General features: G+C 37.3%; 1 protein-coding gene across 8 annotated transcripts in view; it reads right to left on the bottom strand.

The window, feature by feature from the left end:
• The window catches only part of NEK11 (NIMA related kinase 11), an 89,340-nt gene that overhangs the window by 58,255 nt on the left and 12,498 nt on the right, over positions 1-18,587 (bottom strand). For all 8 annotated transcript variants that reach the window (XR_002436241.1, XM_021389354.1, XM_021389357.1 and 5 more), the window contains exons 3-5: positions 11,665-11,830; positions 6,710-6,828; positions 403-467 (exon numbers count right to left, since the gene is read on the bottom strand). Coding sequence is in view for 7 of the 8 variants with exons in the window: in XM_021389354.1 (XP_021245029.1) it covers positions 403-467; positions 6,710-6,828; positions 11,665-11,830 (350 nt within the window). In the remaining variant the exon portion in view is untranslated. The remainder of the gene's footprint in view (positions 1-402; positions 468-6,709; positions 6,829-11,664; positions 11,831-18,587) is intronic.

Raw genomic sequence — 18,587 nt, 5'->3', positions numbered from 1 at the left:
CTTCAAATTCAACAGTAATTTCATATCTGAGTTTCCATCTCATTTAAAATTAATTGGAAAGGCTTGTCCTATTTGTACCTATGATCCATTTAAAAGAAAGGAACTATCCTTTACCAATTGTTCTTATATTTGCAGGAAATAGACCAAAAGATTTTTAAGAATACAAGTTTTTGTTCACATTATCTGATAACTTCCACAGATAAAAGCTAACAACATCTCTGGGATACTATGAAAGGTTTTGTCCTGTCAGTGCATGTAGTGAATAGCTCTAGGCATCAGAGCTTGATACTTAGGCACCACGGTGATGAATACTGAAAAAAAAATCAGAAATAACTTACTTAAAACAAAGTTTTCACTTTACAAAAGTGAAAAAAGTATCTGCAAAAAGTAAGGAAATCTCACCAATTTTAAGAAGATTATTCTTCAAAAATATGTTCTTGGTTTTCAAATCTCTGTGAAGTATTCGCCTGTAATACCAAAAAAAAATAATAATAATAAAAATTCAACCTCATCTAACTTAACAGTCAGCCATCAAGTGTCTCAAATATTTATCTTCTTTTCTTGCTAGGAAGGATAGCCCACCATGTTACAGTCTAACTGTTGAACACTGCACTAACAACGGCATTAAGGAGTTTCAAATAATCACAGAGATGCATTCACAGTCACCCACATGCAAGCTAAGAGCCTAAGCAGCCAGGATAATAAAAATGTGCCCAGGAATCCTAGCTAGAGAACACAGATACAGGTTTAAAATGAGCTGCAGAGGAAAGGAGAAAAGCAGGTCTTCCTGAAAAGCAAGTCTTCCTGTCTGGCTCTTCTTAAAAGTGTTACATACTATTTTCAGCCAGAAGAATAAGATGTATGACAATAGAATAAGGGATGAGAAAAACAGCAATAAGCTCAGGGAATCCTCCTTCAGAGAAAATGTATTACTTGAAAGACAAACACGTATATAGACTAAGCTAGCTGTACAATTTTTTAAAGTAATGGTCTGGAAGATAAAAGAACCTCACAAAGACAAGAGATCAAAAGGAAAAGAAAGAGAGCAACCGGCTCTTACAGACTTATTTTTCTATCAAAGACTGAAGCAACATCAGACACTGCACACCACACTGGGACAAACAGCAACTCCTTGGTTTTTTTGAGATCTTAATGCGTGACAGGAATTCTCCGCCCCATTAGGGAAAAATAAATATATCTACAGTACACAAAGCATAGTCTCAATGAATTCATATTAATAGCAATTCTAAGAGGGTTTCCTACAACCTCAGCTAAACTTGAAGTCAACCACTCTGAAGTTCCTTATAGCTTGGGTAATACACAGCATTCATTCCCAGCTCTGTTCAGGAGGATGTTGGAACAGCATTCAGCACAGACTGGCTACTGAAACTGTGGTATTGCAAATGCACTCCTTGTATAGCCATTTAGAACAGATAAGAAAAGCTGCAAAATTCTTGAGATGTGGGCAGAAAAATCCCATACATATGTAGAGTTCAGTTGTTCCTGAGTTGTTCTCAAGGACTATGTCAAATTGTACTGAATTATGAAAGTCTTATACACTGAAACATTTAAATGACTTCCAAAATATTTTCCACTTTAAGACTATAAAATGCTTACTCTACAGCACAATTTAAATAAGCAGTTTAGCCCACATGTCATTTGAAAATAATTTTTGCAAGAAAGCAAACATATTGATTTTTTATTTTTTTATTTTTATACTCTGTTCATAAACAGGAAGGAATAAAAGGAAAATAGCTACTAGAAAATATTGTAATGCACACATAGTCGAACAAGAAAACATTTGTATTTTTATGGGACATTAAAAAAGTACTTTATACTTCTTAAGGTTCTTTTTTTCTAATTTTTTGTCATGAAAATAATACTTCTAGTGAGAAATGTGTACATCAGGAAAAATGAATGTTTTATTCAGCATGCTTTCATTGATGCTTATAAATAATTTATTCTTTACTTTCTTGAGTATTATATATATATTCATCATGCATTACATCAGTAAGGAAATTAAACTAACATTATATTCCTTATTGGTTTATAAGCCCACATATATACATAGTCATAAATAAATCTTGCTCTGTTAATTTAGATTCATAAACTATTTCCTTTCCATGCATCACACAGAGCCTTTGAAAGAAGTTGACTCCACTGAGTTAGATTTTTCTTGAGTTAGATTTTTGTTTGTTTATTTTGGCTTTGTAGAAATATAACCACAGATTCCTTGAACAGAAAAAGCTGGGTAACTGTGATCTGAATAACAAGCATTTGAATAACAAGCATTTTGGCCACATTAGTTTGAAATAGAATGTAACATTAATACATGCTTGTGATACATTGATTCAAATTTGATGCAAATTATTGGCATTACCAATAACTATAAGATCCTTTTATGTATTAATATGGTAAAAAAAAAACAACAATGATGTTTCTCAAATCTCTTCATTCTGCCTGGATATGTCGGAAGATAAACAAGTTACAAGCTCAAACCTAATCTGAAATAACTACTTTAATTCTAGCAAGAAATAAATATACGTTGCCAATAAAGTAACATGATCTAACTGGACTCCAGGAAAACTTAATCTAACTTGACAGTCAGTGAAGTGGTTATTGATATTTTGGGTAGAAATTAACACTTCAGGATGGTTTTAAGTTTGGACTATAAATAAAACTCTGTCTATGTTCTATAGAGTACCTGTTTGCTGTCTCATAGTGATAAAAAAGCAGTGTGGATTGCTGAGCAGTGGGCAGCCCTCTTGAATAAAGATTGTCTGCAACCTACTAGCAAGGGAAGCTAATTGAATCTGAAGTAGCTTATTGCTGTGAAATACTCAGAAGTGAATTTATTTTTGCTCCTTCTGAAAAATTATTTTGAGAACTAAGAGGTTCTGGGCAACTGCAGATTCTGTACTAGAAAAGACAACATAAAATCCAGATAAAGGACTTGGGCAAAGCTTGCAACCCTGTAGATTGAAAGCAATTGATTTGTTTGCGTAAACAGTAACCTTATCAAAATCTCAGTGTTGGCGTATTGTTCATGAAGATTAGGAAAGTGATGGATAACATAATGGCCAGCTTTATTCAAACAGAGGTTAAATGAATTGATGGTCTCACTGCCTGATTGCTGTGGGATCCATTTTGTGCCCCAGTGTATGTTGGGCTACAAGCATGCCAGCCACCAGATGATGGTTTCATGCTAACTCTCCTAGTCTAGACCACTGAAATTATGTTGCTGTCTTTAACTTCTCTTCTTGGTTATACAAATGACAAATGAGGATTCAATCTACTTAATTCTAGATAATTTAGCTTTCAAGTTTAAATTCAAAAATTCTTCCAATTATGTAAAATAGACAATAGATGGCAAAGTCACTAGGAGATATGCATTACTCCTTTGGGATTTATGAAGCATAAGTAAGAGACATGAATGTCTGAACTGCATAATCTTTCTTTTTACAGGGGGAGAAATGCAAAGGAGAAGAACAGTCCTTTTTGGAGATAAATCTCCAGCATGAGAGTTTTCAAAAAGCACAGAATTTCAACTAAAGCTGTGCAAGAAGCACAATCATATAATAGTCTATGTCTAAAACTAGAAATAATCATTTTTAATGTTCTGGAATAAAAATTCCCATCCACAGCAGATGGATTTTCTGAGAATTGGCTTGAGAAAGTCCAGCCCATAGTTAATGAATACTTGAAACTTCTGACTCTAGGGCTAAGTTTTCTTTCCATTAGGACACAGCTCAAATATGTATTATATGTTTTTTCCCGTATCAGTATAGAAGAAATAATGTATGACTCCTTTATATATTAACAGAGGGCTGTTATTATATGTTTATATTTCAGTAATTCAAATGAATTTCTGTAAGTAGTTTTAAAGCCTATGCTTTCCCATTTAAGCTATTGTTTGGCTGTATACTAATAAGATAGAGAATAGGCTTTCTTGTGAATACAGTTAAAAACATAACACAGTAAAGGAACTGCAAATACAAATAAAACTGTCAAGACACTTTGTATGTGTCTGGAGAGGTGCTATTAAATAGCTCTAATTCAAAGACAGAAAATGAAATGCTCTTTGGAAAATCAAATTGTTATTTTCACTGGAGAATTCAATTGTACTTTTCAGGAAACCCAGTAATTTAACATACATATGTATATAAAAAAAAATTGTTTATAAGAATTCTAAAAAGATTTTTTTTTGAGAACAAGTAGAATATGAGAAAAATAATGGAGAGAAAATAAAAGCAGGCCAAAAGGATGTTTGGGAAAAAGGAAGATAACAGAGGCATAATGAAATACAGAGGATGAAAGATAAAAAGAAATACTAGCTTATGCAATCTATTATTATTTCGCACTAGTCTATACAATGTACCTTCTAAATGCATACATTAAAGAAAGGATTTCATTGAAAATGGACCTTCCAGATTACCAACATTTTTATGATAAATTATTAAACTGGATTTCAAGAAAAAGGTGGGGAAAAAAAAAACACTATTAGTTTAGCTAAACAATTAGGATTTTTATTCCCATTTCCCTCTGTCCTTTCTACCTTAGGTGAATGCTGAAAAACACAGCATCCTGAGTTCTCCCCCTGCTGTGCTCCCATCATTGCAGCCTGTGGGGCTGGCATGACACATTGTGTACAAGCCCCATATGTATTACCACAGCAGGGGAGTTGAAACTAGATGATCTTTTAGACCCCTTCCAACCAAAGCCGTTCTATGATTCATTCTATGATACTGACAATTAGGAACCAAAATATTCTGAGTCCTAGACAGCAATTCATTCTGTCCTCTTCCCTCTACAGCCTGACGTTGTAGGTGCAAAAACTCATTAGGCATCTCTTTCTTTAGGTCAAAAGTATCCTACATTCTGCAGTTAGCTCAGGAATACTTGTTATTGGTGGCAAGTGACTGTCTCAACCTACTGCTCTCTTGCAGCTCAAGGTCAGACAACTGAATTTGGCCCAAGCCCTGCTGTGAGATAGATTTGAAGCAGTTATATCCATTTAGTGCTGCTTTCAGCCTCAATATAGTGTGCATAGAATCTAGTTTACATTCAAATTGAAAAAAAAGATCTGGAAAAAAAAAAGAATTCTCATCTCCAGATTCTAGGGGTAACCTAACCTTCAAACATAAACTTTTCTTTCTCTCCACTAGCTGTACTAATAATTTATGCCATTATTCTAGGCAAACTGGCTCATTTCCTCAAAACAGGCACCTAAATTTGAGTGTGGCAGTGTTTAGATTAGTTATTTACAAATGGCAAAGTAGATGCCATACAAGGTGACTGCAGATAAACATTCTTAGTCTCTGCTAAGATAGTCCTTGCAGCAAGGACATTGTTAATTCTGAATGTTCAATAAGAATAATGGTGCAAATGGTTCATCTTGGCAGGATGAAACATCTTGGACAACTGGGCTACAATAGTCTCCAGACTATTTTATCCAGACAGAGAAAGGACTCTGTCTCATACGTTAACATGGTATTTCAGAGCTGATAACATACAAAAGCAGCAGGGAGGAGACAGAGGAAAGGAGAAGATGCTGAAAGCCAGGCTGACTTCACCTGTCTCACTGCTCCTGAAAAGGACCCTTGTATTCCTATCTGAGCGGCTGTTCCTCCAGCTCTCAGCTTAGCAGCCTTCTTCTCTTAGCTCAACACAGCACTCAGTCTCCTTCATATCTGTTGCTGTGCTAAATAGTCACAGCTAGCTCCACAATGACAGCATGAGATGACACAGAAAGGGACCAAACAGGTCTCGTACACGTCCACTGCAATGGCAATGAGGGAACTGTTTAAATCACTGAAGTCAGCCTGTGTAAATCACACTGCAGGCACTCATGGAGATGACCAGGTAGGTATTTACCTCTTGTTATCTCTGTTCAAACCAAGTGTGATCTCCACAGCTGTTCAACAGTCTGCAAACTTGGGCAAAAGTCATGTGTGGAGTGTGCTACCAGCAGAGCCAGGAGATGGCTGGAGTGCTGGATCTCTACGGCTCACATAAAACCTTCTAAGTCTTGCTTTGAGACCTTATTTCTGTCCTTGTTTACCTACAGCAGGGACATTTTTAAATCAATACTCTATGACTCTCCATCAGATGACCAACTTGATGCCTTTGGTAGCATGGAATCTTGCACTACTGGTTAAAAAATGTGCTAATTAATCATAGTCTCACAATACCACTGTCTGGATGCCCCGAAGCAAATGTTTGGGTTAATCTTTGATGTGCTGTTAAAAGTAATGTCTGTGTTTAAAGAATATATGCGTGTAACTTCACTGATTTTTCTGGGACTACATCACGTACATACATTTGATTCTTCACATTAAACATCCACAAGAGTTATTTGCTGAATCCCCTTTAAAAAGCTGTCTCTATTTTAAACTTTAACCCCAATTTACTCTAACAATATTGAACAATTTCTGTTGTGTTAGATTTTTCACTTGGCTGTCAGAAAAATTAACACTGAAAGACATCTACTACTGCACCGCTAAAGGATATAATATACAATGTTCTTGCATGATAGCTAATTAATTACACTTTAAATTTACTACATACTCTTTATAGCAGTTTGGTGAATAGGATTTTATACACACAGAAAATAATCAATATGGTTTCATTTCTATTTGAACATGTACAAGCAAGTAAAACTTTACTCACTCCCCTCCCAACCAAATGTTCCCTTATTAAATGACTGTACCTTTCATGCATATAGTTGACTCCCAGTAACAACTGTATAAACCACTCTATTATTTGTCTTTGTGTGAATATTTTCCCAGATTCTTTGTACTCTTGAATTTTATAGTCTAGATCTCCACCCTGAAAAACATCACAACAAATTTGTACATTTAAAGTAAGTTTTTAAAATGTCTTCTCCTTCGTGAAAACACAGGACTCCATTTTCTTACACCTTCAGGCTCCATAGCACATAGTCAGTAAAATTAATGCTTGCACATGAATTTTGAATTCTCACAGCACCAAAAGCACACAAAACTGAGGACTCAAATGAGATCAAGCAGTCTGGCTGCCGAGGGAAAGTAGGTCAGTTCTCGCTTAGCGTCACACAAAATTACCAAAGTTCTCAGCTGTTCTCACTTCACATCACCCATTCGTGTGTGTGTTTAGACACGTCCATCTGAGCTGGTCACCTCAAACTCTCTTTATAGTTAATACAAAGGTACAGTGCAATTATCTCTGCCATCTAGGTGTTTGCCTTAGGAAGACATAGATCATGCTGTACAAGTGCTGTTTCTCTACAAAGGCTTACAATTAGGGCCTACACTGAGTGGCTCAAATGTAAACATCTAAGTAGGCAAAATGATTCTACCCCAAATTGTCTAACTAATGGCTTGTAAATCTGGGGAAAGCATTGCCACTTAAGTCAAGCAATGCACAGTCAAGAGACACTCTCATTTGTAATGTTGAAATAAGCATAATCAAATAAACTATGCTGTTCTCTTAAAAATTAAAATACAGACTCTTTAATTATGATACTTTGTCCCTCTTCCATACTCTCTTTTGCCAGAAACAAGGCAGAATTAAAGCATCTAGAATCTGCAGCATGTGTTATGAGGAACATTTCGTTAAAAACTACAATTGAATCTTGATGTAACACTTGAAGCAATGTGATGCATAGCATGCAAAGTCAAATAAACTGGAAAATATATAAAGAAAAAGACTACTTGAAAACTATAACTGCATATATGTGAAAAAATCATTTGAACAACAGCATGATCAAAGAGGCTCTTGAGGAGAGTTAAATGAAAACTGTTTATTTTGCTAAAAAAGACAGAGATGGTTGTCTGCTGGTTATTTATGCAGTTTATAAAATAAATGGATTTTGTTTACAAGAATGCACAGTAGTGGCAAGATCTGTGTTGAGGTAACTAATCCCAAAGCAAAGGGACCGTGTGTCATGTTATATTCTAGTGATTCATTACCTTACATCAGGACAACTTATTCTGCATAAATCATCACTTCTGCATTACACATTCTGCATAAAATCAAAATGTGTAATGTCTGTGTGTGTGTGTTTGCCATACACAAGAAAATAGTTTAACCTGAACCACAGTGATAAGCGTATAGAAAATAGATCACTGGTTATGTTGATACATGCCATTTCCCATCATCAACCTTTCTCTGTACTGTGGACTCTTAGAATGTTGAAGTCTGTTCAGTGGTTCCCAAAACCACTGTGCTTCATACTTATGCTACAAAATAAGCAGGTTCTGTCCTTGCATATCCATACATTTCTGAGTGGACACGAGTTTACAATAATTTCTGTGGTTCTTAAGTCTCTAAGTGTTGCAACATTCAGAACTGACTATGTTAAAAAAAAAAAAAAGAAAATGTGTTTTGTCACATATCAAAAATGTGTTCCCTAACAATGTCCTGCAATTTCTAAATTGAAATGTCTGATTCATCTCGTTTATGGCTGCAACTCTCCATCTGCCTCCCTACTGCAGTCCAGAGAGAAGCTCTTTCGGGAGCTTGGAGCTCTGAGCAGCTGCTCTCTCTTTGCAACTCCAAATGTTCAACAGCTTCTCCCCGGCTGCTCTCATCAAAGCAGAGGAAGGGAAGAAAAGGTATTGCTGGGTACCCTGCTGCATGGCAACCAGATGGGCTGTGTCTATGCCTGCATGCACCTCAAAAGCAGTGACTCACCTACTCCAGATGGCTGCCCCAGACCATAGTGAGCCAATGATAGCAGTAGTCCAAGGCTCAGGGGCTGCTCCAACCCCTGGCAGCTGGCTACTGTCCCCAGGGGACTAAACAGGTAAACAGCTGAAGTGCAGCAGCCTCTAATCACCATTTCTCACTCTCCCAATGTGTCCTCTTCCACAATCACGCACTGACACGAAAAAATCAAAGAAGCATAGCACCTAAAAAGTCCTTCAGATGATCTAAGAAGAGCAAAAGCAGTCAAATAAAGTACTACATGTGCCTTCAGGTAAATGTATGGCTTTTCACAGGACTGGTCTCAATGTCCTGCAGTTAATTTAAGCCTAATGCTATGTCTAAGAAAGGAAAACAAAAATGCATTATTACAAATTTGCTGAAATATTGAAGCCATGAAACTCTAAAGAAGTTTATTAACCCATTTTTGCATTTTGGAAGGCCAGTGTAGTGAAGTCCATGAGGAAGCTAACAAAGTAGAAATTAAATAGGAAGCTTCCACGCTCCAGTTTCTATTTAAATGTCAAGAGCATCAAACACACCAGTAACTTAAAACAGCTCTGTACCTAGGACTGATGATGTGAACAGGCATTAACTGCTTTAGTTATTGCTTTTCCTTAGATTTCCTTAGAATATGTAGGTTCACAACACAGTGAGAATGCAGCGAAGAGACTGAAATAATTATCTGGGGGAAAGTGCAACTAGTTCTGATTTTTGATGTATTAAAATGATACAACATTTAAAGGCACTACTTTGTTTTAATTTATAAAAACTGTATTTGATTGAAGTCCAATTTGTGCCACAAAATGAAACCCAAGTTTCACAAAAGCAGAAGCTCATTTTTGTTTCAAATTTGACTAACATGCCAATGTTCATATTGTTTATATATGTAAGACACTGAATCAGAACAGCTGCAAAAGAAGCTCAACAAAAAGACTGAAACAGAATACACATTCTTCTTTTCTATAATTTTGAGAGAATTCAGTTATAATAAAAGATGTCAAGCTGAGCAATGGAGAGCAGCGTTCTCTTTTGTTCATAGGACAGGTATAAGACAGAGCAGCTGCATTGGAGGCTCACTCTACACTATTCAAACAAGAATGAACAAAGTACAGCAGCTAATGAATAAGTCACAGTTCTTTGGAGAAAACAGAATAAGGCTGAGAGGGTAGTTCTGTTTCCATGCCAACTTGATGTTTATTTTGAGTCTGCCCAAGAGTACAAATTACTGCCAAAGTGGTAATTATTCTATGCATGACAAACTGAATGTACTAGATTTCCAAACAAGGATAGATCAGATAGCAACACATTTTTCTTACTCTCAATTTAAACACGCATCTTTTTTCATAATAAGATCCACTTCGCACCATATTAAAAGACAGGCTATAGACAAGTAAATACAAAAGTATGCCTTATAGAAATACTCAGGGTAAAATAGAATAGCAGTATGCAAATCCTTGCTTTGTATTTTCCTTATCTGAACAATTGATTTAATACGTCCTCCTAATTGCTTAATTGCAATAATGCAACATAGTCTCCCTTCTGGAAAAATCAGAAGCAAATCCTAGTGGACTATCATGCCCTTTTTATTCACCAATAATTTTCTTTCAGACAGAAGAATAAAAATTAAAAGCAGTGGACCAAAGACACTAGTCTACTCCCATAATGCTGCTGAAAGAGGCTTCTTCATTTCTACAGGATCAAGTGATCTGGTTTTGGGCCACTTTCTACCACTGGCAGAGAAACAGTGAATCACAGTGCGCAGGAACATCTGGACAGTTAGGATAATCCTTCAGTTCTCAGCTCTGAATTTCCAGTAAGAGTTGACAATATAAAATTTCCATTAAGCCCCAGCTGTCAGACATTCAGGGCATGAAGCAAAGAGTTTCTGTATGAATGTAAGAATAGTACATCAGCAAATGTTCAGACTGCATAACAGAATCAAACGTTTCAGATTTAATAAAAAAAATCCCAGCTATAATGTGCATTTAACTGTCATCAAAGAAGGTTTCTAAGATAGGAATGACTGGCAGAAACTTTACTTCTTTAATTATTCACATCAAAGTTGGATGCTTGGAGAAATGTGATTAGCTAATACAAGTCTGATGGTGGACAGATACCCAATGGTCCAATGTCATTAGCTTTCAAATCATTTCAAATGTCTAGCAGAGCACAACTGAACAGTCTGCTTCGCAGATTCATAAAAAGAGCACTGCGTGTATAACAGATGTTTTCAGAACAGCACATCTATATTTAATAAAAAAGTAGACATTTGTTTCATATAAACTCTTAAAAAGTTGGTTTAAATATGTTTAAATACTTACTTTACAGCCTTAAGACAGATTTTATCAATATGTTTTTAAACCAAATGCTGCAGTTAAAAAAAAAAAAAAAAACTGGTAACTATACAGTACTATTTCCTACTTTAGTATTTGTTGTATCTCTTACACTCTGGTCTGACTCATCAACTATTCTCCACTTTATAAAGTAAATGCTCCTACCAAACTCATCAGCCCCCTGATCAGGCTTAAGCTCCTTGTAATCAGCTCCAGTTCCTGAGAGAGTTTTCCCTTATTCATTTGCATTAAATTTCACAGTGCACCTCCAAACTCCCAGTCTCATCCTCTCTTACCTATCAGTAGTGCGTATGTGGTACAATCTTTCTGAGTTCATCCAGAGGTCTCATAACCTGTCTTCCTTAAGTCTTTCTTTTAATACCAATTACAGTAAACAAAATGAAATAGTATTTAAATAACCTATTTTCTCTTCTCTGGTTTGTTTATGAGCTGTGAGTCTATGAGCACACATGAGCAGGAAATATTGTTTGTTTGAAATATGCCTAACAACTAGCAGGTGATACCACCCTTAACAAATAAAATACAAAGGGAAGCATTAAAAAACTGGTCTAGGTTTCTTTTAAGACCCTATTTTAAAGCACACATTCCATCACATTTCTTCAAAGTAATCTAAATCTCTCACCTCACAGTACTCAGTGATAATGCAGAAACTATCTCGCTCCACAAAGCTTGCATAAAATTTGACAATGGCTGGATGGTCTAATTTGGAGAGTAGTTGTGCTTCCAGATTTGCTTCAACTGTTTCATTAGGCTTTAGGTCTCCAACAGAGATTTCCTTCAGAACCTTTCTAGAGGAAAAAATAAATCTTGATATTAGCAAAAACAAAAACACAGAAAATCCCATAATGCTCATAATCCCACCATACTTTCTTAAAATGTAAAACAATAACATTAACCAAGTATTTGGCAATGCGAAGCAACGAGACAAATATGGGTAAACAAAGAGCACACATTTAAATGCCAAAAAAATGCTAGTCACCATAGTGATCAAGCAACATTTTTAAAATGGTATTCTGAAGGATTTTTCACACTAATTCCCTACTATACTGTTTTCTTTATGACGTGTTTTCAGTGTTATGGATTACTGCATAATAATAAATTTAAAAAAAAATCAAATCTCAGTGATTTCAAGCCCACTCAGAGCATATGTTCAAGATTTATACATGGAATAAGGAGTAGCAAGAAACAGTCTGGTTTTGCTCCTTCTGCTAAAGCCTCTCTGCGGAGGAATGAGAAAAATCACACAGAGGCCAATATTACTATGACCTTTTATGATTAAAATCAGGACACCGATTTTTAAGATCAGCTTACTCTTCACTTGAACACCTAAGTGGAAAGAGCAAATCCATATTCAAAGCTGACGCCTAATCCTACTGTTTCAAAGATCTCTAAATGTCAGCAGTTAGCAGCAGCAGACAGGCCCTAAACATCCTAAGGCGAAAAAAATTAAAGGGATTTTTTTATATTCTTCAACTTAAGCATGTGAATGTGCCATGACAGAATCCGTGGTTCAGACTCAGCTCTATGCTGTATTGGGAGATGTGCAGTTTACTGTCAAACTTTCTTTCCTGAAAAGAAAACCCTTAGTGCAGAACACTTGGAGGAAGCATATTCCGCTGGGATCTTCCTGTTGAAATATCATTCAAAAAGCATATATCATAAAAAATCATACCATTTCCACACACCTTACTGAGCGCTCAGGCATGGATCACTGGTCTATATCTGAAGGCGCACTTTGAGACAACTAGAGAATATCATGGTTTTTATTGACAGAAAGTGATAAATTTTCAGTAACTTGAAAGGTAAGTCCCACACCAAAGGGATGTCTTCGCAGTGCTTTTAATGATTTCCCATTCAATACTGCACGGTTGTAAAGACACACTAGTTAAACATGACAGCAATAAAACTATGGCAATTCAATTAATTTAAGGGGAAAAAAAAGGTGTATTCCTTCATAAGAAAATGTCTTCCTAAATCTCAACCATCAGTTACTACTATAACAATGCATGAATTTTTGCCTAAACTTGCCTAGTCCTCATGCAGCAGTGTGTCGTGCTATTTGATTTGTCTGCACCTCTAGAGTCAAGCCTACAAAGACTGGTAATACCTTCTACAATATTCTCATCATCAGTTGACACAGGAACATTATACTTTCCCTCATATAGATTACATCACAAAACTGACAAACAGAATGAGCCTTGTTAAACATCACTTAATGCAACATCCTTGTATGCCCAAGACAGCAATGGAAGCCTGATGTGTTGATGTGTAGGGATTGCTTGTCATCTTAGTCCCTCAGAGATTTTGATGCTGTCATCAGCTGTCACACTACAAGACAGGTGTTTTTCTTATTAAAATTCATTGCTGGCAGAAGAAATCAGGAAAATGTGCTTTTGTAAATAAGGGATTGGGTTTCTGCTACATAATGCTAATTCATAGCCAGAATTGGAAGACATTTGCATCTACAAAGAAAACTTTTATCATACAGCCAAGATGGCAGGTGCACCATTTCATAGAATCATAGAATGGTTTGTGTTGGAAGGGACCTTTAAGATCATCTCGTTCCACCCCCCTGCTATAGGCAGGGACACCTGACTCTAGACCAGGTTGCTCACAGCCCCATCCAGCCTGGCCTTGAATGCTTCCAGAGAGGGGCATCCACAACCTCGCTGGGCAACCTGTTCCAGTGTCTCACCACCCCCACACAGTAAAGAATTTCTTCCTGATATCTAGTCTAAATCTACTCTCTTCCAGTTTAAAACCATTTCCCCTCTTCCTTTTGCTATATGCACTTTTGAAAATTTCCTCCCCCAGCTTTCCTGTAGGCCCCCTTCAGGTACTGGACAGCCGCTATAATGTCCCCCCAGAGCCTTCTCTTCTCCAGGGTGAAGAGCCCCAGCTCTCTCAGCTTGTCCTCACAGGGGAGGTGCTGCAGCCCTGTGATCATCTTTGTGGCCCTCCTCTGGACCCGCTCCAACAGCTCCGTGTCCTTCTTGTGTTGAGGGCCCCAGAACCGGACGCAGTACTCCAGGTGGGGTCTCGGGAGAGCAGAGTAGAGGGGCAGAATCACCTCCCTTGACCTGCTGGTCACACTTCTCTTGATGCAACCCAGGACATGGCTGGCCTTCTGGGCTGCAAGCGTGCATTGACAGCTCATGTTGAATCTTTCAGCCAGCATCCCCAAATCCTTCTCCTCAGAGCTGCTCTCAAGCCATTCTCCACCCAGCCTGTATCTGTGCTTGGAAAACCCATATCTGTGCTTTCTGTAGGAAAGGTTTGATTTTGCTACATTTAATATGAAGGTGGCAACTGGACCTTACACCTTCTGCAAATCTTTATCTACCTCAGTAAACAAATTTTTAAAATTATCTTTAAAGAACTCCCTATTGGCTAAGTATTGACAAAGAAGTTATGTCAGGGTCTCAAAAGTCTCACAGATGGACCAGAGTCTCCAGATCTCTTCTCTCTTTCCTGAAAATGTTAAAAGAAAAACGCTGAAGCTAAATGTCCTCAATTAGAATTTAATCTATGTAAATTAACTATATTTTTAGCACCAAAAAATACATTCCTATTCTTAAATTTATTCGACCTCATCCCACTCTCTCAGAGTATACTCTTTGTGATTTAAGGGATTCCAATCTATCTCCAATTATGCACCCACAGTGATATCAAATAAACTGATAGACTTTCTACCTATCAATAATAAGAATAATAAAATAAAAATTAGCAAGCATATGAAAACAAACTTCTCTTAGCCAATCCCAAATGCATTTCCCCTCCAGCTAGAGAATCTACACTTTGAAAGAGACAAAATGTTTCTGTTTACGTGAACACAACCTGCAATTTAAGATTGGTTTATAATAAAAAGTAACCTCTGCACACAATCCAGCTACAGTACTTGTGTATAATCTGCTGAAAATCTGTATGTATTGAACAGTTTATCAACGTGTACTTAGGTTCCATAAAGCATTGTAAGCAAAGCTTTTGAAGCATGTGATAAGAAATATATAGCATGGATATGGGGAATTACAGGCTGTTGTGCTATGATTTTGTTGGGTCTTCTGAGTATACCAGCCCATCCAAAAGCCAACTTGTTCATTGTTTTTAAGTGTTAGCAGGATTTAAAAGGTCCAAACTATTGGAATGAACTATGAAATCATAGATTTGGGTAGCACATACAGAAAGACAGGCAGAACACTAAAATGTAGATGTCCTCCAATTGCAATACTCCTTTCGATATAATGCCAAAACAGAATTATTATTTAGATCTACTGTTATGAATTTCACTTAAATTAGAATATAGACACATGCGCATACCCAATATAACGTCGTAATCACACATCAACTAGTGAGTAATAGAAGCGCTAGCAGATATTTTAAAGATCAATATGAACTAACAGCCATCAGATTTTAAATGTAAATAAAAACCTATCCTTGCAATTCAGTGGTGCAAAGACATTGAACTTGATCTTGAATGACTGCAACTGAAGGAGCCTTGTAGTAAATACACTCACAGCTAAAGAGTAAAAAGCACCAGCTGTCACTGCATCCACCCCAGAGGATGTGGTACTGGTAACAACAGCGTTATTCCCCGAGGTGAGGAAAAAACAGCAGAGATGAGCCCACTTCCCAAAATGAAGAAAGCAGCTGTCCCATCTCCGTAGTCTCCAGGCTCACAGGACATCCCCAGGAACACCTCCTGGCTCTTATCAGCATAACCTCCTGGCTTGCATTGTCACGCTTTGAAATGCAGCCAGGCAGCACACCGTGTGTCCAAGTGCAGTAATGGGCAGCAAAGGGGGAGATACAGAGCAAGATTTAAAACAAGAGAAAACAAGCACGAAGGTGGAATCAGCGAGGATATGGACACCCAGTGGAAAACCTTTTTTGAGCTTTACTAGTGACTGACAATATGCCACAGCACTGTTTATCTCAGTCTATTTGCACCGACCTAAAATTAAATGTTTTACAGTCCATCTGGAATTTGTTTACATTGATGGCATGCTTTATTATTATATAATTTGGTTTATTGGATCAGAAGCAATTTTTAAAAAACGGCTGCCTATCTCAAAAGGCACTTCATTTATTGAGAGAACTGCAACATGAATTATTGACTAGGTACATTTGCTTGCTGATAACGAAGTAAGAGAAATACAACTCTTTTAATGTCGAGAGCAAGAATGTTTAATAAACTACCAGAGAGCGGGTGTGCTCTAGGAATAAATGATCCAAATTTGACGGTTTTAATTAAATAGAAATTTCATTTCATGCAGGCAGTTGTTCAATTAATTGCACCCAAAGATTAGCAAGACCTGCTAGCACATAATCAGTGTGCAAAGCTGGAAACTCATTACTCCATATAGTTTATATTTCTAGAATCACCCTGACATCAATATGGAGAGTTGTGGAACAACTCATATTTGTACATAGCATTTCCATCCACTTTGACTTTTGTAAAACTACCTCTTCATGCTGATAACTCTTAAGTGCTAGGACCATGTGCGAGTGTATAAGAAAGAACCACCTTGTACTGGATCTGTAATTGGATATGAAGTTGGCCATAAACATTAAAATTAAGGGACTGTCTATCTAATTAATGATTTCTTAAATACTATTTATTAAATGGCAAATTGAGACGGTGTGGTATTACAAATGGGGACCAAAGCAAACAACAGGCCACAACCATCAGTCTCAAGTCCTGTCTGCACAACAGACCCACCTTGTTTGGGAAATTCATAGAATCATAGATTCATTAAGCGTGGAAAACATCTCTAAGATCATCTAGTCCAATCATCCACCTATCACCAATATTGCCTACTGAACCATACCTCTAAGTTTTATGTCTACACATTTCTTGAACACCTTGGTGAAACTGCCACCTCTCTGGGCAGACTGTACCACTGTCTGACTATTATTAATTCAGTAATAAGGACACCACTTGCATACAGATAAAATGAAGTCACCCATCATTACTGCTTCTCATTCAGTTGCTTTTTTAGAATACTGTACAGTCGATCAGATTTACCCATTACAGCAAGTAGCATAACTCCAAAATTGTCATTTTAGATTTCTATCGATAGCCCCCCATTAAAAAAATTCTATCAGCAGAATCTAACTTTTGATACAATATCCTGTCTCCAGCTTAAGCTCTCTTTTCTGTACATTTTACATCCAGATACCACATGTTCCCTTTGGTTGTACACTGTCCTATGCATTTGAGGAACTCCACACGTAAAGTTACTTGTCCACTGTCAGGTGTTCCAGTTTCCACAGTTCCTTTCAGACCTCTCATTTTTGCACTTTGGTACACCCACATTTCACCTGCAATTAATAATTACTAATTTTATATGATATCCTATTATCTGGAATTTACTTCTTCACTTAGGCTGGTCTTCTACGTCCACTATAATTTTCATCTTATCCTTACACAGAATACATACAGCAATCCTTTTATGAATAATCTTAACAGATTTCTCTGCATGCTCTCAGTGACTGCATTTCTTGTGGTTTACAGCTCAGTATCAAAAATTAAAACAATCAATCTTTACATTTTATCAATTATATTCAGAGCACCAGTATTTCTGCAGTCAGATAATGTAAAAACATTCATTCTTCCATTAAGGAAAAAAGAAGCTGGTGAAATTATAAAATGCAAAAAGTCATATATACAAATCATTTCTACTTGGAAAGAATACTTGATTTTATTTAAGGAAATAAACACTTGCAGGATGTTAACAGCACTTGGCATCAGGGAAAATCAAGAAGGTGCACAGTCACTGAAAAACAAATCAGGTGTGCTGTTTGCTATTCCTACTTACCTATATGTCTACACATTAGTCAAAATATTTCAAACTTAAGTGTTACTACACAGCTTCTTAAATCAAATGCTGGGCTCCTTTTATTGTTCCCATGGCCATTACTGATATATTAGTCAAGCCACAAACCAATTTCAAACCTAAGCATTGCAGCACACCACCACCAGAGAGCAGAACTCAGAACTACCCCTCTGCTCCCTGTGAGGAGCTGCAGCTGCCATGAGGCCTCCCCTCAGCTCCTCTGCTCTGGGCTGAGCAAACCAAAGGACCTCAGGTACTCCTCAAACTTGTTGCCCTCTGGACCCTTCCCCATTTTTGTAGCCCTCCTTTGCATACTCTCCGATAGTTGTATGTTGTAGTTAGTTGTTAGTTGTATGTCCTGTGGCACCCAAACCTATACATAGTGCTGGAGATGAGGTCGCACAGCGCAGAGCACAGTGGGACAAGCCCTTCCCTCTCCTGGCTGGCAGTGTGGACCTGACGCACCACTCCCAGGTATGGTTGGCCCTTTGGGCTGCCAGGGCACGCTGCTGGCTCACAGTCAACTTGCCGTCAGCCAGAACCCCGAGATCCCTTTCCATGGGGCTGCTCCCCTGCCTCTTGTCCCCAAGTCTACATGCATATCCAGGGTTGGCCCATCCCAGGTGCAGAATTCAGCACTTGCTCTTGTTAAACTTCATGTTGTTGGTGACTGCCAAGCCCCCTAAGTTGTCAAGATCTCAAGATCTTA

The sequence above is a fragment of the Numida meleagris genome, chromosome 2, assembly GCF_002078875.1.
Source record: "Numida meleagris isolate 19003 breed g44 Domestic line chromosome 2, NumMel1.0, whole genome shotgun sequence".
NCBI lineage: Eukaryota > Metazoa > Chordata > Aves > Galliformes > Numididae > Numida > Numida meleagris.
Note: the sequence above shows the minus strand (reverse complement) of the source record. Positions and strands in the feature narration are given on the sequence as shown.